The sequence below is a fragment of the Cavia porcellus genome, unplaced genomic scaffold (genome assembly GCF_034190915.1).
Source record: "Cavia porcellus strain 051 isolate PalLab524CR breed Dunkin Hartley unplaced genomic scaffold, mCavPor4.1 scaffold_1, whole genome shotgun sequence".
NCBI classification, from domain to species: domain Eukaryota; kingdom Metazoa; phylum Chordata; class Mammalia; order Rodentia; family Caviidae; genus Cavia; species Cavia porcellus.
In genome coordinates, this window is record NW_026947484.1 from 121,081,579 (window position 1) to 121,103,579 (window position 22,001).

At 36.5% G+C, this 22,001-nt stretch overlaps 1 protein-coding gene across 3 annotated transcripts in view; it reads left to right on the top strand.

Annotated features, from left to right (window-relative positions):
* Window positions 1-18,867, top strand: part of Agl (amylo-alpha-1, 6-glucosidase, 4-alpha-glucanotransferase) — a 69,054-nt gene extending 50,187 nt beyond the window's left edge. For all 3 annotated transcript variants that reach the window (XM_003479171.5, XM_013142992.3, XM_013142991.3), the window contains exons 26-34: window positions 918-1,143; window positions 3,076-3,187; window positions 4,747-4,882; window positions 6,650-6,762; window positions 7,800-8,011; window positions 9,427-9,524; window positions 10,579-10,666; window positions 10,779-10,912; window positions 16,014-18,867. In XM_003479171.5, the coding sequence (XP_003479219.1) occupies window positions 918-1,143; window positions 3,076-3,187; window positions 4,747-4,882; window positions 6,650-6,762; window positions 7,800-8,011; window positions 9,427-9,524; window positions 10,579-10,666; window positions 10,779-10,912; window positions 16,014-16,131 (1,237 nt within the window). In that variant the 3' untranslated portion in view covers window positions 16,132-18,867. The remainder of the gene's footprint in view (window positions 1-917; window positions 1,144-3,075; window positions 3,188-4,746; window positions 4,883-6,649; window positions 6,763-7,799; window positions 8,012-9,426; window positions 9,525-10,578; window positions 10,667-10,778; window positions 10,913-16,013) is intronic.
* Window positions 18,868-22,001: the final 3,134 nt, after the last annotated feature.

Below are 22,001 nucleotides of genomic sequence, written 5' to 3' on the forward strand. Positions count from 1 at the left end.
GCATATTGATACTTCTATACTTTAAAAATGAAAATTCTCATACTGCACAATTATTTAATATTTAAGACATGGGCATTAAATTTATGCACAGAATTAATAAAATTTCTGAAAGGTCTAACTAAAAATCACTAAGGACTGTTTTTTTTTTGAGACAGGGTCTCCCTGTGTAGTTGAGGCTGGCGTTGAGTTCTCTTTGTAACCCAGGCTGGTTTTGAATTCACAGTGATCTTCCTCCCCCAGCCTCCTGAATGCTGGAATCATAGGCGTCCATCACCACACCGGGGGCTAGACATCTTAAATGACTTTTTCCAGTGTCATACAGATGGCAAATCTAAGATTTAGACCTCAACCCTTTTGTTTTGTAGTAATTTCATAGCCTTTCTAGAATTCCAGGCCTTCTTAGCAAGCTAAGTTTTCATTTGGTATATTATGGTAGAATGATACTTCAAAAGATAAATCATCTTTGACCAGTTTTTCAACATGTTTTTCCAGATCAACTTCAGTCTATTGTTTCTTATGTATTTGCTTTGCTCTTGATAACTACTTTTTTAAAATAATAAAGTTCATGTCTGATAGTTACTTAGATTTTGAAGTCAGTATATTTCAAAAGTAGAATCTAGAGCTGTGAGGGACATTAAAAAATCAATCAATTCCTGACTGCACAGGTGAAAAAACTCTACCAGAGAGAGTAAGTCACACAGATTGTTAGGGAAGCGGCCACAGCTGGAGTCAGGATTTCCGACTTTCAGTCAGTGCTTTTCCTATCATACTATTGTAATATGATAGAAGAAGCACTGCTTAAAAGAAATAAGGGCAAGTTAAAAAATGCATCCAAAATAAAGTCATCAAAGTGACCATTTTTTTGTCTTCAACTGTTCATTTCCATTTCAAATGATTACTTAATTCTGTTGTTTTAGGAACATTATTTTAGCATTCGCTGGTACTCTGAGGCATGGTCTTATCCCCAACCTCCTTGGTGAAGGAGTTTATGCCAGGTACAATTGCCGGGATGCTGTGTGGTGGTGGCTGCAGTGTATTCAGGATTACTGTAAGATCGTCCCGAACGGTCTAGACATTCTCAAGTGTCCAGTGTCCAGGATGTATCCAACAGATGATTCTGCTCCTTTGCCTGCTGGTACACTGGTAAAAATAATTCCTTCCTGAAATATGATTTCTGTTATTTAATGTAAAATAAATATAGCTAAGAATCTGAATCTTAAGAATTATTCAAATACCAACATTTATTTAGCACATGTCTTTACTATCTGAGACTGCAGAGTTAAGATTTGCTCCGTGTCTAAAGAGCATGAAACGTGGTAGAAGAATTAATGTGTAAATAAACATAATCATTGCAAAGTGAGAAAGTGCCATGTACTCCCATAAAAAAGAGCTAGTAGGTGGGTCTCAGAACTTCCGAAAGTAGCTAACACCAGGTTTGGTGGCACACACCTGTAATCCCAGCATTTGGGAGGCTGAGACAGGGGGATCAGTGCAAGTTTGAGACCAGCATTGGCTACAAAGTGAACTCAAGGCCATCCTGAACTACATAGTGAGACCGTGTCTCAAAAAGACAAGAAAGAAAAGGAGCTCAGTCCTTCATTGAGGATTCATTCAAGGCTGAATCAAGCCTTGCATGGTAAGTAGGGTTTCAAGAGAGATGAGGCAGGTTAGGAAAAAGTAATCAAGAGGAAAGGATAACAAAACACAGTGGATCCGAGCACTGGTTAGGGCAGACTGTGCAGTATAATTTGGCTTTTTGTGCAGGATACCTGCAGAGGAGTGAGAGATGGTGGAGTATAGAGGCCTTGATGACCAATCTAGGGAATTCAGAGCTTATCATGTGAACAGTGGAGAATGCATAAATATTTTCAAGTGGTTTTTTTCCCAGTGAGGAATGATTACACTTTGGCTGCTTCTGTGAAGGACTCAGAAAAATTTGACCATAAGTTTTTAAAATCTGTCTTCTCTTGTCAGCTGACACATTTCAGTTATATAAATATGCCCTCATGTTATCAGGGAGGTATTTATTTTGTACAAACTAATTTTGTCATAATTTATCAAAAACAGTTGTACAGCATTTTTAAAATGTTTTATAACTTACAGTTACTAACAGAAGTTTTATAAGTGTTTTGATTTTATTTAGGGTTTTAAAAATGAAATATAGGGGCCTGGGGATTTAGCTCAGCGGCATAAGTACCTGCCTTGCAAGCAGGTGGTCGTGAGTTCGATCCCCAGTACCGATAAAAATGAAAAAAGAAAGAAATATAAAATAACAGGACTCTAAACATTTTGCTTCTGACCATTTTCATCTTATTTTTAAAAATACAGGGCTGGGGATTTAGCTCAGCAGTATAGTGCCTGCCTGGCAGGCACAAAGTCACAAGTTCAATCCCTGGTACCAAAATAATAATAATAATAATAAAAATATAAAAATATATATAACTATATGGCTTCCTATACATTATCCCAGTGTAACATTTGTTAGTTATATGGATAAAGAAAATTACTCTAGGGGCTGGGGATTTAGCTCAGTGGCATAAGTGCCTGCCTTGCAAGCAGGCAGTCGTGAGTTCGATCCTTGGTACTGAAAAAGACAAAAAAAAAAAAAAAAAAAGAAAAGAAAATTACTCTATATATTTATGAAGGATATTTCTGAAGTCACTATAGATCCCCAAATTTAAGAGCATCACTTTTATACATAATTTACATAATGTATCCATATTACTATGTATGCAAATAAGTAATATCAGTTACACTAAATTAAAATTTAAATGCTAGATGACAAGCTAGGTTTATTATTTATTGCTCTGACAAAAATTATACAAGCTCATTAGATTTATTTTCCTGTCTCAGCAACTGTACAAATTATTTTATGTCAAATATCTGAGTAGTTAAAACTACTCACATTAAATATTCATATGCCACACTGTATTATTTGATGAGTAGAACTCAATTCTTCAGCCACCCAATCCAAAGAAAAGTTTTATGTTTTCACATTACTTTATTGTTGGGTTTGGGGAACTATAAAGAAGAATGTAACTTTAACAAAAGTAACATCCATGATGTCTCCAACAGGATCAACCACTATTTGAAGTGATACAAGAAACTATGCAAAGACATATGCAGGGCATACAGTTCCGAGAGAGAAATGCTGGCTCACAGATAGATCGGAACATGAAGGATGAAGGTAAACACCCTACTCCATGGTAAAACTGTACTGAGGCAGTGAAATTAAACCTCGCAGTCATTCATTTACATCACAAATATTTGTATGTGAAGCCTCAAGATATAAAAATGGGAAGGTTAACCCCACTGGGTGTAACAGCACACACTTGCAATCCCAGCTACTCAGGAGCTGAAGAAGGTGGTCACAAGTCCCTCCAAGGTCATCAGACATCTGGTCCTCTGTGCTGGCTTCTTCGAGCGCCTAGCCCTGTCTGACTGCCTATAATATTTCTAACTAGCTCAGCTGCCTGTAACAATACTAGATATAGCCATAAAGGCAGGCATAGTTGTATGTATTAGGATTTACATTTTAAGTTTACAGAAAAAGATCTCTTATTATACATATCCTTTTGCAACTTGTTTAATCATTTTGTCTTGGTAATGTGTCAGTTTTGATTGATGCAAATCATTTGTTAATTTTAGATTGTATGAGAGTTTCCCAGTATATAGACACCAAGTTCATTCACTCCTCTACTTGTTTGTTTATTTTCCTAATATAAACAGTGTTACAAATGAATATTTGTTATAGTCAGGGATTGCAAGAACAATTACATACAGGATGTATAATTTATAGTATTATTTATATAATAATACTATAATACTGAATAATACTATAATACTGCATGAGTTCAGCTGAAGACCTAGAATCCACCACAGTGCCCCCAAGTCCAGCTGAAGGCATAGAGCCCATGACAGTGACTCATGCAAATCTGTTTCATGGATCTGCACTGGGAAAGCCTCAAGGTCAGCAGTGGATCCTTCCGGATGAAGAATCTGTGTCAGTAGGCTGAGGGTTCTGCACTGGAGCCAGGAAGCAACACTCAAAATAAGGACCAGGCCTTCCCAGAAAAGTACCACAGTCATTCTCAGTGACAAGGTCCCGAGCTCCTCTGACAATGAGAACAGCCAAGTTCATATCAGGAAGCCAGCATAACAAACTTCTAGAGATTGAACAGCACAGCATGTCCACTCTAGAGTGAGGAAGCAATGCTCAAAATAAAGCTTCCCCAAAGTGAAGCACAGCCATTCTCAGCAACAAGGTCCCAAGCACCTCTGATGATGAGAACAGCCAAGTTCGTATCAGGAAAGCAGCTCAGTAGGCTCCTCCAGGTGAACCCACAACAGGAGAACCAACGGCACCAAACAATACTAACTTCTCCAGTTCTCCTTTAATATTGGCAACAGTCCTCAGGGGAGCCCCCGACTCAGCACCATGCTGATTTAGTTCAGCTGGTATTAAGTTGACCACCAGTTTTTAATCCACCTCAATATTCTTACACATATATACATGTGCATATAGATAGGAGTTTCTCTGTAGTATATGTAAAGATAAATTATTACATGGCTGAAGATGCACATCTTCAACTTGTAAGGTATCCTTACCAAATTGATCTTCAGAGTAGTTGTCCTGGTTGTTATATCCCTTGAAACTTTTACAAATGCTTTAAATGTTTACTTGTACATACTGTATAATACATGTTTACCATAAAACATTTTATTTTGTAAATTTTTACTTTTTAGGTTTTAATATAACTGCAGGGGTTGATGAAGAAACAGGATTTGTTTATGGTGGAAATCGCTTCAATTGTGGCACGTGGATGGATAAAATGGGAGAAAGTGACAGAGCTAGAAACAGAGGAATCCCAGCCACTCCAAGGTAGTTTTATTTTAATAGTAGCTATATGATTATACCCTTCTGATTTACCATGTTCTTTTTAAAGAAAAGTCACAATTGTGGAATCTTTTATTCTATTAACCATGAATTCTGTATATTAAATCAGTCATACTCTAATTTCCTCCTTCTGTCCCACTTCCTTTTCCATGCTTCCCTCTACTTCCCATTGTAAAACTACACAATCCTCTTGGTATAAAGCATCAAGCAAAGCTGTCTGTTCTCTTCTGAAAGTTATGGTTTGAGTAAAGCCCCTTAAAGAAGAGTTGTATAATTCATTACCCAAAGGTTAAGACACGTTCTTACACTGAACTCATTTCTGTGTCTTTTGCAGACTAATGTTCTTTTACAAAATTTCCTTTCTTGAACTTTTTCTCCCTAATTTTTGTCATTTATCTCAGAATTTATCATTTGTCTTTTTATGATTTCAGAAGCTGTCAACAAATAGCTTCTGCTGCTATATTAAGCTAAGAAGCTATTTTCTTATTTGAAATTGTATTTTCATTTAAAGTTATTCAAAGACTAGTTAATAGTTGCTATAAGAATTGGAGTGTAGCTCAGTGGTCCAGGACTTATCTAGCATGTGTGATGCCTTGGGTTCCCATATCAAAGAAGAAAGTTGCTATCTTTGCGTACTTCATAAATTCCTTTACAAATGTGTTTTGGGGGATACATGTTTAGATTTTGTATTTTTTTGTTTTCCTTACAAATGAGCCTCTAAAAATGTTAGGAAAATAAACAATGGTGTTCGAAATAGGTGGAAATCAGTGTGGAGATTCCTCAAAAAATTAGGATTAGAGGTCCCATTCAACCCAGGTATTCCCCTTCTGTGTATCTTCCCAGCAGGATTGAAAAACATCACACCACAGTGACATATGTGAAACCATAAGGTTCAAAATATACAATAGTCACTGTGAAATGGGAGGAAACTGTTCAATAAAAAGAAGAAACTAAGATAGGGGAAAAGAGAAAGGACAGAACGGAAGAGAAAAAAATGCAAGTTAGTTATACCATTAGTGTCACTTAGTTCACTGAATAGGAAAGTTTGTGCTAATATTGATTGAAGAAATTTTTATGCCCATATTTTGTACTTGAGTGACTAAAGATAATGATGTGTAATTTATCAATAATTGTTACTTTTTCATTATTTTGTTGTGAAAATTTGTTTTACCTTTTCTTCTTAATATTAACAAATAAAGTAATTTAAATTAAAAAAAACAATGGCAAGACAGTAATAAATGAGATTGCTTATAAAGGTATACCATCTACTCATTAAAAGTGAAGATTTTTCTGGTAGGCAGTCATTTGTATAATAACACTAGTTGTAAGTGCCCTTTGTGTGTGTGTGTGTGTGTGTGTGTTAGTTACTAGGTTTTTTGTGGGGGGGGGTTGTTGTTGTTGTTTCTTTCTTTCTTTTTCTTTTTCTTTTCTTTCTGTTTTTTGATACAATGGATCAAAACTAACAGCCTCATGCTTGCCAGGCAGGTGCTGTGCCGTTGAGCCATGTCCCTGTCCCATGCGTGTGGTACTATGGGTTGTGGTACTAGCCTTTGCATTGGGCTGCCCCCAGCATTTTTTTTATTTTAAGGTCTCTCTAAGTTGCCAGGCTGGCATCCAACTTGCAGTCCTCCTGCCTCAACTACCCAAGCTTCTGAGATTACAGGCATGCACCACCAAGCCCAGCCTGAATGCCTTTTTAAATAATGCTTAAGTGAGTTCTATTTATAGAATAAAATTTATTTTTAATTTTAGAGATGGGTCTGCTGTGGAAATTGTAGGCCTTGCCAAATCTGCTGTTCGCTGGTTGCTGGAATTATCCAAAAAAAATATTTTTCCTTATCATGAAGTTAGAATAAAAAGACACGGTAAGCTGTTTGTTTGTTTACAAAGATATTTCTAATGTACTCTCTATAAGCTTAACCTACATTATCATTTGATCAAGTCAGCTAGTATTAGAAAATCTTAAATTGTAAGAGGAAAGAAAAATAATTTGCTGGCATGGAAATGGTAACAGACCTGGTTACTAACCATATTTTTATATTTGTACTAAGATGAGAAAAGTACTATTGTTGTTACCTTATTGTGCTCATTTTTCCTCAGTATTTCTATAAGCAAGTTTCATTTCTGTGATTTTTTTGAGACAAGGTCTCAGTATATGGTTCAGGATGGCCCTATACTCACTGTGTAACTCAGGCTGGTTTCAAATTTGTGAGGGTCCTCCTACCTCAGCCTCCTAAGTAGTAGGATTACAGGCATGAACCACCATGCCCAGCATTTTTTCTTTTAAGTTAAGTTTCCCTTTGGAGGGAAACTGGCCTTAACTGTTGATGTACCCCAGGCTGGCCTTGAACTCACAGCAGTTCTCCTGCCTCAGCCTCCTGAGTGCTAGGATTGTAGATTTGTACCACCATGCTCAGCTTTTTCCGTGAGTAATTTTTTAAATTTTTACATCTCTTTCTAGAAGAGTACTGTCCAATGGAAGTATTTAAGCCACATACATAATTTTAAATTTTCTAGTATGCACATTTGAAAAAAGTAAAAAGAAACAGGTGAAGTTAATTATGATATTTTATTCAGCATTTTATTTAGCTATATGAAAAATTTAACAATATGAAATAATATTAAAAATGTAACAACAATATGAAATATTGTTAAACATGTAAGTAATATAAAATTATTCCTAATTCATTTTATGTTTTGTTGGGGAGAGAATAAATCGTCAAAATCCAATGAATATTTTTCATTTATAGCAATCCCAGTTCAGACTAGCCACATTTTCAAAAAGTAGAAAATGTATTTTACTCCTAATAGATAAAAATAAGTAAACTAAAGATGACTTTGACTTCAATTAATGTTTAAATTGCTTTGAATGTCTAAACTTCCATCTCTTACCATTTTTCAGGGAAAGTTGTAGCCGTCTCATATGATGAGTGGAACAGGAAAATACAAGACAACTTTGAAAAGCTGTTTCATGTTTCGGAAGACCCTTCAGACCCTAATGAGAAGCATCCAAATCTAGTCCACAAACGGGGCATCTACAAAGATAGTTACGGAGCTTCCAGTCCTTGGTGTGACTACCAGCTCAGGCCGAACTTTACCATCGCAATGGTCGTGGTGAGCAGTTTGTTACTTTTAAAGTTCATAAAATTGTGTGATAGGACCTACTTAGGTCTATAATACCTACTTGTTTTCAAATTCATCTAACTGTAAAACACATTACATGCTAGTTTTATATAATCTAAGTAATAAGGTATACATAATATCTTTAACCTGTAACACTCAGTACCAAGAAACAGAAAATGATGACTAAAAAAAAAAAAAAAAAAAAAAAAGAAAATGATGACTAATGGTGTGCTGCCTGATATTTCTTTACATCATGGTTTTTGTAGAAAATGACATTTGAACAACACGCTGCACTAAATGAATTAGTCTGCTTGTGTGAGATTTAACTGCTGCAGTTAGCCCCCCCACCCCACTGCCGAGAGCTGAGGGCATCTGTATCTCTGATGCCTGTGTTGCATACAGTTAGTGCTTTGCGATACCAGGTGGAGGGCCAGGCACAGCACCTTTCTGGCAAGCGCAAGGTCCTGAGTTCAATTCCCAGTACCACTCCTTACCGCCACCAAAAAGAGAGATTCCAGATGGAAAGCTCTGAGCTAGTGAATTTCCATGAAAGCTTAAATTCACTTTTGTGTTTTTCATTGCTCTAATTAGTTCATTTAGCCAAGAATTGTCCACTTAGCCTAGCAATAATCTATAAAAGCAGTAAAATAAAGAAATACTTATATTAGTCCATGCCTGTCTAGCTTTTTCCATTTTATCAAAAGGTTATTAAACCCTTGGGAATATAGCTCAGTGGTAGAGCACTTGCTTACCTGGCATGCTACAATGCCCTGAGATTTATCCCAAGCACCAAAAAAAATTTTTTTACTCAATACATTATTATAAATCATAGTATAGTGAAAAACACAAAGGCACATGAATGTACCTTGGCCCAGTGTGCATTTTATTTCATTTAATCATTAAAATTAATGCAGAGTTTTGTTCAGCTATTAAAATTGATGCCAACTCCTCACTTTCCCCGTAAGTAACTATTCATGCTATTGAAATGTAAGTTCTTCTGTAGTAGTCTATTAAATGACCCCAAAAGCAAAACCAAAATAAAACAGAAAACAGGCTCAGATATACTTAAAGGAAATACTTAAAAATCTTGTAAAGAATAAATGAAATGTTTTAAATAGTTCTGCCTTCATTGTAGTTTAGACAGCTTTTCTAGGGATCTGGTATATGTTCTTTGAGTGGCATAAGGAAAGAAAACACATAAACGTCCTTTCTCAACCACAAGTAGTGCCTCCGAGTCAGCCTTACAGGTTCAAATTTCATTAGGCATTTGCTCTCAAATTCTGGCTCATGCTGTATTTTTAGGTAATCTTTATTCACTTTCCAAGTTTGTGATTAATTTATGTGGATGAGAATTAATTATTTCATGGTTTTAAAAAGCTGGTGTATTTGTTTTTGACGTTTACTAGGCCCCTGAGCTCTTTACTGCAGGAAAAGCATGGAAAGCTTTGGAGATTGCAGAAAAAAAATTGCTGGGCCCCCTAGGCATGAAAACCTTAGATCCAGAGTAAGTTGAAAAATATCCTATATAAAAATATTATTGATGTTATATTTAATCAAAGTCCACTGACATCAGCTATTAATGTCTGCATTACCAATAACATCTCTTGTTGCATTCAAACATCTCTGTCTTCATTAAGCATCAGTGTTCCAAATGCCTCTGGTTTGCCTATGTTCATTAATCAAAGATTTTGTTTGTTTGTCTTTTCTTGAGACAGAGTCCTGCTATGCAGTTCAGGCTGGCTTTGAGCTCACTTTGTAGCCCAAGCTAGTTTTGAACTTGCAACAGTCCTCCTACCTCAAACTGTCTAATACAGAGATTACAGGCATGCACTACCACTCCTGGCTAGTAATCAAAAGTTTTTAACTTTATATGTCCTGCCAGGCATAGTGGCATATGTCTATAATCCCAGGACTCAGGAAGCTGAGATAGGAGAATCTATGTGAGTTTGGAGCCAACCTACACTGCACAGTGAGACTCTGCCTCAAAAAAATAAATAATAAAACTAGTATGTCCTGAATATTTTCTAGTGCTTTTTTCTGACTATAAAAATAATACATGATTAGGCCAGTCACAGTAGCGCATGCCAGTAATCCCAGAGGCAGAAGGATTACTCTGAGTTTGAGGCCAGCATGGGCTACAGAGTGAGTTTAAGGCGAGTCTGAAATACAGCAAGACCCTTACTCCATAAACAAGGTAACAAAAATTATATAGATATTTTAATTATTATACAGAGAGTAGAGACTTAGTGAAATAGTTAACTTTAAACCAACCAGTATTTAGTGGTCATGCTAACTCCTAAAAGGCAAGATACCAGAATATTATATACTGTTTTACAGTAACCATTAAGCATTTGCTAATCATTCCTAAACACACTATTAAAATCCTCTGAACTCACTACATCCTAATTTAAGATTATAATGTACTAATGCTGAATATTTTATAAGTTGGAGGACAAAATGATTTGATTATTTCTCTTGCCTTTACTTTTGAAATGTTTCTAATGCTTCTTAAATGGAATCTGACCTTCTGTTTAACTTAAATTCTAATCATTTTGCAGTGATATGGTGTACTGTGGAATTTATGACAATGCCTTAGACAATGACAACTACAATCTTGCTAGAGGTTTCAATTATCATCAAGGACCTGTAAGAATTTTATTTCTCTTCTCTGATTTTTCAGTTTAAACTTTTGAAAGTAATATAATTTTAGATATTCATAGCTCTTTTTTCCCCTTTGCTTTTAAATGATCTTTTTTAGGAGTGGCTATGGCCTGTTGGATATTTCCTTCGTGCAAAGTTATATTTTGCCAAATTGATGGGTCCAGAGACTACTGCAAAAACTGTGTTTTTGGTCAAAAATGTTCTTTCCCGACATTATGTTCATCTTGAGAGGTAAGTTGTTAAGGGTATTTAATTTTCGTAAGTAGTGTGTAATTAGAAAAGTATTAGAAAAGTGAAATTTCCTTAGAATTTGATATAGTTTATGTCTGGATGTCCCCCCAAAGCATCACACAGTCATGGGGGTGGGCTTCTAGACTTTGTGATTGATTCATGGTCCAATGCTGGGGTTATGGATGAGTGCTACACTCACCCTAGGGTGGGTGGCCTGCATACAGTATAAAGGACAGAAAGGCTCCTCTCTTTTTGCTCTTGCTGCTTTTGCTATCTTCAGCTGCCAGGAACTGTTGCTCCTCAGCCATACCACCCTGTCTTGGAGTCAGGTGGTTATGGACCAAAACCTCCACAAACTGTGAGCGAAATAAACCCTTCCTTCCTTAATTTTGGGCATTGGATATTTTGTTTCAGCAACAAGAGAAAAGTAACCAAGACAGAATTCATTTATGAAAGCTCTAGAATGCCAGTAACATGTGAAACACTCACTCTTTAAAATACATTATATCATTTAATTTTCACCTTCCTTTCATATTAAATTGTACTTTATTTCAACTTGAGGATTTGCTATTATAGACATCCATGTAGAAGAATCTTAGATTTTCAAAATTTACCTGATATTTTTAGATATGGTTAGCACAGAACAAATACAAAAACTAAAACTCTTTAGCCCGGGCCTTTTGAGTTAATTAATTCAAAGATATGTCAAAGAAATAATTTTCAAGCCAGGCTCACACATTAATCTCAGTACTCTGGAAGGCTGAGGCAAAAGAATCACAATTTAAAACCCAACTTGGGCAGCTTAGTGAGACTTTTTGTCTTTGAAAAAAAAAAAAGAAAGAAAGAGAAGCTAAAGATATAGCTCAGTGCAAAGACACTAACTTCATTTGTGAGTGCTGCAAAAATAATAATTTTATCACTTGGGAGGCTAAGGTGGAAGATCATTGCGAATTTGAGACCAGCCTGGGCTACAAAGTGAGCTCAAGGCCAGCCTGAACTGTATAGCGAGACCCCATCTCAAAAAAGACAAAATAATAATAATAATTTTGAGAAATGTTTTCATTATAGTACAAAATTGTTACTACATTGGTACTTTTGACTGTTACTTCAAAAACCGTTTCTTGAGCTGGGCATGGGGGCACATGCCTGTAATTCCATCACTGGGAAGGCTGAAGCAGGAGGATTGTTGGGAGTTCAGGGTCAGCATGGGCTACAAAGTGGGCCTGAACTGCAAGTCATCCAGCCTGAAATGCATAGTGAGACCCTGTCTCAAAAAGACAGAGGAAAAAAATGTGTTTCTCACTTCATCTGTCCTAATTCTGTCTTAGTGACTTTTTTCTTTTTTGCTGAGACAAAATATCCAACAGCCAAAATTAAAGAAGAAAAGGTTTGTTTAGCTCACAGTTTGTAGAGGACTCAGTTCATAATCAGTTGACTCCAAGGCTGGGTGACATGGCAGAGGGGGAACGGTTCATGGTGGCAGAATATGGCAAAAGCAACAAGAGGAACAAAAAGGAACAGGAGAAGTAAATGCAAATCATAAAAAATACTACAATATGATGAAGAATTGAACACAGAATGTTCATATTGCCTAGACTCAGAAAAGGGGGAAAATAAGCCTCTTTTCCTCCCCTATACTGTATGCAGGCCACCCACCCTAGGGTGGGTATAGCACTCACACCATCTCAGAGCCCTTCTCTTGTACAGGCTCAGGATGTTTACAGAGTGAAGCCCCTGGCCCCTTGCTGAGTCACTTTGCTTAAGCTTCTAAACTCAAGTTGACAGTGTATCAACCACTACAAATTATTAGCAGATAAACAGCATCAGAGTTACATGTTTTCCTAAAGGTAATAATTCAGCCAAAATCTATCTTAATGTTTCAAATTCCAAGTCATTTGAAATCATATCTATGTCTTATTACTCAGAATACTCATGGACAAGCAGCATAAACTATATACACTTTTTTATAAGAACACAGGGGACTTCTGTACCCATGAATGCTGCATCTTGTTTTCATTAGCTTAAAAGTTATCACAGAAAGCTCAACTCTGCCTGCTTCTACTTCCTCTCCAGGTTGAGTCTATGTGGTGAAACCTTTCTATGTTCATTTCTTCATCATGTTGCAGTATTTCTCATTATTTGCATTTACTTCTCTTGTTCCCTTTTGTTTGTGGAAAGTAAGAATATTCCACATTTCCGGGATCGTATCCCTTTTACCTGTGATCAGTCCACTTCTGACCTGCTGTGTGACCTTGCTGCAGTAATACCCTTTCTTAGCATTCCACTTGATCTTTCTTATTGAAGCTGCAGAGATGGTTTTTAGCCATGCTAAAATAAAATTGCTTCCTGTAGTAACTCAAGCCTCCTCTCTTTTCAGAACACAGTTCCTATGAGAATTACCTCATTCCTTTTACATTTTGACTACCCTACTTAGTCTAGTTTACACGTGCTTTCTGGCTTTTGTCCTCACCATCTGAAAAAGCATTCAACAAGATTTCTTCTTGTTCCAGATCCCATGACTTTCGTTTGGTTCTCTTGATTGACCTGGCCATGGCTTTTGACACTGTTGCTATTGTGTTCTAGATATGCCCACAGAGGCTGACATGCTCAGAGGCAGGGCTTGTAAAAAGTGGAATGTGACAGCCGGGTATGGTGGTGCGTGCCTATAAATCTCAGCACTCAGAAGGCTGAGGCAGGAGGATCTTTGCAAGTTTGAGACTAGCCTGGCTACAAAGTGAGCACAAGGTACAAAGCCAACCAGAACTGCATAGCGAGGCTGTCTCAAAAAGACCAAAAAAAAGAATATGGGGGCACTGCCGCTAACTTGCTATTAGGTCTTAGGACACAGGGTCTGGTCAAAAGAGGCTGGTCACTGGGGCTTGACCTGCACAGGGGTGTCTCAGTCCCCGTTTCCTCCCTTCACTCTCTGGTTTCTGACCACTAGAAGGTAAGCAGCTCTTTCTCTTTTGTTTTGATCTTGGTTTTGGTTTTTGTCTTTTTGGCTTTTCTTCTTAGCATCTAAATACATTCATTCCCTAAAAAGCTATCTTTGCTCTCTCTTAATTTTCTGCATTTCTTTTATCCTGGATATTTCCATTTCCTTCATGTCTGCACTTATTCAGATGATTTTGAACTCTCAGTCTGCCAGATGAACCTCACCTGACGCACTTTAGCGTCACTATATCCTCACACAGTTGTCTTCTTAGTTTCCATCACAGTGTCCCTAGCAGTCGTGTTCTCCAGGCTTAGCTGTCCTGGGTTTTTCTTCATTCCTCCTGAGAATACCCAGATGAGTCGCTGAGACTTGGTCTGTCTGTCCTGCCCTCCAACAGTGCATCTTCTGTCTTCTGTTGCTACATCCTAATTTCGTTTTATAATCTTCTCTGGAGAAGCCTCTGAGCCAGATTAATTTTGTCAGAGTATAACTCATAAAACATTTAGTAATTCTCCATTTTCTTTAGAATGAATCTCAAATCCCCTAGTTTCCACAATCGTTTTTAAACTACCCTCCCATTTATTTCTTACCATCTCCTCTAGTAGCTATTTTTAACACCATAGTGGCTTCAAGTAAGCTTCAGCTACAGACTGAGTTTCAGATTCTATCCATGCTGCCTACTTTGCATATGGGCTTCAAGCAAGTTACTTGATCTTTCTAAAAGAAATTTGTAAAGTGAGAATAAATTTGTCTCATTGACAAAATTAAATGAGAGGATAGTCAAAGATTCTTATCACAATTCAAGAAATGGTTTCATCTAAAGTGAATTATTTTTTAATTATCAGTTTATTATCTTTCCTAATATTACATTTTATTTTATTTTTTTCTGATTTGTATGGTTAAAGTTTTATCAATTTTATTAATTGAAGAGGTTTTTTTGCTTCATTTATTCATCTTTATTGCTTTTTTGTTTTATTTCTACTCTATGATTCACTTTCTTGTATGTGCTTTAGGTATAATATGTTCTTTGTTTACTCATTCTTAAAGTAAAAATTTGACATCACTGATTGCAGACTTTTCTTCTTTTGTAATATGGTACTTAAGTGCTGTAAATTTCCCAAGTGCTAGAGTACTAGTATTCCAAGCATTCTGATATATTGTGTTTATATTTCCATTCATTTGCAGTTCTGTTTTCTCTTTTGATTTCTCCCTTCATTCATAGGTTACAAAGAAAGGCATTATTTACTTTTCAAAAATTTAAGAATTTTCCAGAGTTGTTTCTATTTTTGTTTTCAGATTTAATTCCATTGTATTCAGGGAATGTTTTTGTGTGTCTCTAATTTTTCTAAACTTATTGGTAGTTTCACAGCTCAGCATATGTCAATACGTCTTGTTTATAGAGCCTCAGTATCTTTGTACAGTACACCTTGTTTATACAGTACTGTAATTTTTGCTAGTGGTACGGTACCCTACAGTACTGTAGTTTTATGTTTTGTTATACATTACAGCACTGCATGGAAAGGTTACACAAAGAAAAGCAAAGTCATCAAGTTGGAGTTTCCTTTGACTATCTTTTTGTTCTAATATTGTACATAATCTATAGTTACTCATTCAGTGACCTAGTTATGAGGACATTACTGGTCATTAAATGAGGCGTGTAACTAAGTATTAGAGCATAAGTACATGATAAATGCTTATTATTATTATTCAATAGAATGAGAAATTGACACTTTTCCTAGTTATGATTTTTAGTGTTTATTCATTGAGTTTTATATTTGTATACAGATCACATATAATTACAATTTGAGTCATAAACTTAATCTGAAAGGATAAATTATTCTGAGAGTATATTTGTCTATACACACACACAGCATGTTATTTTTCTTTCTGTGTGTTTAATACATAGATTTCTTTTAAGGTCTTAAATCTCAAATATGAAATATCAAAGAATAACTCTCCAATCTTGAATATATATATATGCATATGTATATATATATATGTGTGTGTGTGTGTGTGTGTGTGTGTGTGTATCTTGAATATGTTTTATTTCAAATGACTGTGTCATTCGTTTTCTTTACTACATGGAAAATATCACCGGGCCTGCCTCTTTTATTAGTATGTATTAGGCTATATCTTACAAAACATCCTCCCTCATTTTTTTTCCAGATCCTATTGGAAAGGTCTTCCAGAACTGACCAATGAAAATGGCCAATACTGTCCTTTCAGCTGTGAGACACAAGCTTGGTCAATTGCTACCGTTCTTGAAACACTTTATGATTTGTAGCTGATTCATAGATATTTAATATGTATGCAACCATTTATATTATGAAATACAAGTGATAATACAATGTAACTGCTTTATATGCACAAGCTAAAGTCATTTCAAGAATTGCACCTATATACTACTGATGCCCAGTTAAGATTGTAAAAGCATTGGGCTTTTCTCTCTTCGGTTTTTGTTTGTTTGTTGTAGTGCTGTGGCTCACACCCAGGACCTTGCGCATGCTAGGCAAGCACTGTATCACTGAACTGTATCCTCAGCCCTCTCCCTCTAACACGCAGAGATAGCTTACAATTTGAATCAGAAAGAAAAGTTATTAACAGTGGATTTTTCCTTTTTAATAAGAGTCCTTTAAATATGTAGAAATCCCAGAGTTACAAGAAGAAAAATCATGTAGTCTTCAACTTGTATGTGAGTGAAAATAAAATGGGAAAACAGAAAAATGGAAAGGGATCTTTGAATTGTGGAACGTGCTATCTTCAAAATCAGTGTATGTGGATTACCTTATGGTTCTAACCATCATTATCAGTCTTAGCGCCTTGCACAATAGACAATGCATTTATTTCATAAATATTTCTTAAATGTAGAATGAGGGAAGTTTCCACCTAGAATATATGCTCGTAAATGGAGTACAGACATTTAAAATATGGTTTTATTTTGTTCACTGATAATATATGTTTTAAAGCCAACATTATATTTAACGTAACTTATTTGTGCTAATGGTTTTATAAAATATATGGGAAAAACAGCATTATGAAATTGCTTTCCTAGAAACAGTTTTGTAAAATCAGTCTTTAGTTACAATTTCTTATTGTGAGATTGTTTATGTTTTCAAAATGGAAAGTGTTGGTCATTTTGAGGACTTTAAAAAAAATATTAATTTTCTAAAATTTGACCGCCAACTTTAGTTTGTATACAAGAATCTATTCATGTAGAAACTGGTTTTCTGTTAACAAAAACCTACATTGACAATTTCAGTGAACAGTATTAATGTAATCAAACGATAGATAAGAATTCAGCAGTTATGAATTCAGTAAAATAATTTGAAAAGTATGTTAAGATATCTTAAATCTGAAAAGCAATAAAAGGAAAAAGATTTTTAACATTTATATGAGTTGACTTTTTTAATAGTACTTATTTTTTAAATGGAATTGTTTTTACTCTATTTTTTCTCAAAAAAAGCAATTAGATCATTATACCTTCTTTCAGAAGAAAGTAGTTGTAAAAATTCGTTTACACCAGCGTAGGGCACATGCCTGTAATCCCAGGTGTTTCCAAGGCTGAGGCAGGAGGAGTGCAAGTTTGAGACCAGACTGTTCAGTTTAGTGAGACCCTGTCTCGGAAATAAAATTAAAAAGGCTGGTAAGCAGCTCGGTGGTAGAGTGCTTACCTAGCATGCATGAGGCCCTGGGTTTATTCCTGGTATCACAAAATAAATAAAATATACATACTACTTAATTATTCAAGGGGAGATTACATATATTAATATATATAATTAATGCGGTAATGGTATAGTATTACTTTTCTCAGAGATCAATACCTCAGTGATGACTGAGAAATAAAAATAGAGAAAAACATGAAAACTAAAATTCCTGTGTACAAAAATTTATAAATGCGTAAACTTCAAACAGTCATGCTTCATGGCCTTTTTAAAAAAAAACTATTTTCTTTTTTTGGTACCAGGAATCAAACTCGGGGCTTCACACTTCCCAGGCAGACGCAGGACCACTGAGCTGCATCCCCAGCCCCTCAAATATTCACGTTTCAGAGTTCCTGTAATTTACTAGAAGATTAGCTGCCCATGCTTAACCCTGTTTCATAAATTGTTGTAACTTAGCTCTCTGGTTTCTCAATCTAGAAAAGATTAAGTCCTACAGATTCAAGAACAGTTATAATAGTAATCTGACCATTGTCTAAAAAATCACAAATTTCCCGATTGCTCCTCTCTTTTGGATCCTTCCTTTCTCAATATATGATCTCTAACCTATGCCAGTAAAAAGAAGGACCTTTCTTGAGGGAACCATTATTTCATCAAAAGCTTATTGCTCTTCCCTAACTTTTATATTACAAGAGGTAAGAAAAGTAACAGAAAACACATTTGACCAAAGCACGAAATAATAGCTGACAGTTAAATGTGATAAAGTAAATAAACGAGTTGATAATTTTAAAAATAATAACCATATTAGGTTATCTGCAGTGGGTCAAATACCCACCTTGGTAAATCTTTAGGATATTGTATTCCTAACGAAGATGAAAAAATGGTACTATAATCTGCATGGTCTGTTTTAAAGTTTAAAAAGACAAAAAATAAAAAGTAAAACTTAAGAAGGCATGTTATACATTATTCTGTCACCAGTAGTTGAGGAAACAGTTTAGACTGTAAAAGGCTAACTGCATTTGACTAAACATTTAGGTAGAATGCTTCATTCCCGAGTGCTGATAATAAGGTATTTTTTATTATATTACATTTCAGCAATGGTCTGTGCCTTGGTTTTTTACTAATCTAAATAAATTCTACTCTTCAAAATGAGAGATAAACTTTCCAGTTTAACCAGGATGCTGTGATATTTTAGTAAATGTTCACAAAGATAACTGAGGAAACATGAGACCTGTCATACCTATGGATATTGTAACATGAATTGTAATCCATTTCTGATGTGTCTTAAATTGGTCTATCTCCTGAGCAAATGTCATTTATATGCCTGTTTCAAAAAAATTAAAATCTTTTTTAAAGAACCATGTATGTCTTTAGCTCGTCATTTATCAATTAATTTGCCATGTATTGATTACTTGCTTATTTGAAATGCTAACATTTTGTGTGATGAGTAGAGACAAAAGGATAAGAATTCCAGGCTATGTGGTAATGTATATAAATATTCATGTCAAGATTAGGAGCAAGTAAACTTAGGTGCATAAACAGATCGTTAGCAACTGTATTACACTCTGCTTTTCTTACATTTCTTTTATCAATTTACTAAAGCAGATAATACCAGTCAGAACAGACACATTTTTATGTGTACTGCCTAAAGTAACTAAAAATATGTTTTCACTTTTTGTTTATTTGCTTGTGTATGTGTTTGTTTGTTGAGAAAAGGTCTTCACTTTCAGTTCAGATGCTTCACAGTTCAGACTGCCTTCAACTGTGTAGCCCAGATTGGCCTTGAACTCACAGCAATCCTCCTGCCTCAGGCTCCTACGTGCTGAGATTATAGGCACACACCACCACACAGATATTTTTCCACTTTTAACTGTATTAGTGAATAATATATGTGTACATAGGATAACATCAAATGACCAAAGTTCATCCAGTTAAATTTTTGCTTTAGTGTTGCTTCATTTTTACCTGCAGATATATTATCTTCACATAAAAGGTATTAGCCTAAAAACTGAAACCTGTACCTAACTAACAGTTTTAAAGTATGGCCAAGCATGGTGGTGCACTCCTGTAGTCCCAGCACTCAGGAGGCTGAGACAGGAGGATTGTAGCAAGTTTGAGACCAGCCTGGGCTACAAAGTGAGCTCAAGACCAGCTTGAACTGCATAGTGAAACCCTGTTTCAAAAAGACAAAAAAAAAAAAAAGTTTAAGTATGGTGGTATTTGATGTAATCTCAGCATCCAGCAGGCTGAGGAAGGAGGGTCACCAGGCCAAGGCCAGTCCCTGATACATAGTGAGACCCTGGCTCAGCAGCAACAAAAGAAACAAAGACATTTGCTTGGAAGTTTTCTGTTTCTGTTCATGTGGTCCTTGAATTATAAAGTAGCACTGCTACTTTGTCATTTTGGCTATAATCTTAAAGTTTATCGGAGATGACCAAGTAGAAAGCTATGTGCTACATGGAGTGTTAAGCTTCACACTATTTTTTTTTTTCACTTTCGACATTTGCGTCCCTTTACCTGTGAGTAGAAAGTCCTTGACTTCCTCGGCTTGTTAAGATACAGCAACAAGGGGTGCAGAGAGAGAACGTGAAGCAGCACAGGAGACAGGAATGAGGACAAAAAGGCCAAAACTAAGTCATGGCATTCATTTTTTCATTCTTAACGATGAAGTCACTGGAAAGAAGCTTCTCTGGTGGTTCTGGAGGTGCAGAGTTCTCATCAGATGCTGAGCTTTGTGCTACCAGAGCCCTAAGGCATCGCACACATAATGGCAAGGAGCGGGAGGTGCGTGTGTCGTGGCTCTTGCATCCTCTTCACAAAAGCACCTGGATTTAATAATTGGGGCATCATCCCAATCACTCCCAAAACCCCACTGTAGTGGGAGTAACTTTCTATCCTTTTAATACCTCACTGTGGGGATTAAAATTTTCCCATCTTTCACAAAACTTTCATAGACCAAAAAAGCCATGGGGTGCAGTGACAGAATGTTGTAGTTCAACATTGAGCTAAGCAGAGCTCCGTCGTTGGAGGCTTGACCCCCAATACAGCTATAAAACAAGAGGGGCTTTGGACAGTGCTATGACTCATACATGGTATCTGTTAGAGTTTTCTGGTGCGATAGAAAAGCGAGAGGAACGAAAGTAAAAGTGGCCTTTGTTAGAACGTGAAGTGGACCCCACAACTCTTGGGGGTTTGGCTTTCTCCTTTTGAGTTTTATCTCTGTCATTGAAAACACAAAAAGTCATATTAAGAAGGTATCCCTGTGGGATCTGAGGACCAAGTTTAGCCTTTTGTAATTAATGCAAAAATGTCAGGGGCAGACTGAGAAAATAAGAGTTAATAACAATTGTCCCTTCATGAGAGTCTGGGTTTACATTAGTAAACTTAATTAGGGTGTCCCTAAGATATATTAGGAACATAACAATGTTTTTATTAGCCTCTTGGACTTGCTTTAAAAGCTTGTTATAGTTAATACGCTTGTGAACTATTTTATTCAGGCCCATAATTGAACATTCAGTCACTTTATGTACTTTATAAGAACCTTCTCCACTTTGGTAATCCCAGTTAGGGTCCTGTTCAGGCACCACAGCAGGCCCAGAGTCATTCTCAGCAGTATTTGCTTTATGTCTACAGTTGGCTTCCTCTCAAGCTGCTTTCCATAACTGAGCCCACTTTTGTGAGCTGAGAGGAGTGTTCAGAATCACATAAATATCCTTGAAATGTAAATCATAACAATTAGTTACAAATTTAAACTCGGTGTGAGCTGCAGCAAGATGGCTGCTGAGGATTGTATGGCATGAGACCACAAGATGGCGGCTGAGCACCATGCAGTCTGCTAGGTCGCTGAAACATGCAAGACTGAGTGTGGTGAGCTGGCAGGGTGAATGGCGATGCAGGAGTAGAGAGGATAGAAGTAGGGCTGTCCAACAGGATAGATGATTCAGGTTGGGGGATTGAGGAATCTGAGATCAGGGAGAGGAAGTAAAGGAAGAGTGAGAGACTGCTGGGGCTGAGGAAAGGGTGGAGGATGAAGCAGGGAGCTCAGAAACCTCTGGCTGGGAAGGCCAAGGGGTTTGGACTTGGGGGTATGGAGGGTCAGTAAAGACAGGAGGTCCATCATCTAAGGGGTCTGGTGGAGAGGAAAGCAGAGACCCTGGTGGAGTAGACTGAGTCATTAGTACTTGGGCCACAATATGTGATTGAATGAGAGAAAAACACATCCTCACAGTGAAAAAGGCCTGAACATAAGGGATTTCTTCCATTGTGACAAAAGTTATATAGATCTTTAAGGGCAGAGGGGTCAAGTGTTTCCCCTTTAGGCCATAGGCTGCCGAAAAGCTAGTAGGTCATCAAGCCACCTGGCAGTAGGAGATCAGTTTTTTCATATTTAGGGCCCTTTTGAAGTCAAGAGCACAAAGGTTATGAACCAGGCACCCCAGAGGTGTGTTTTTGAGAGGACCAAAAGTGGTATTCCCCATAGAGGTGAGCCAAGAGA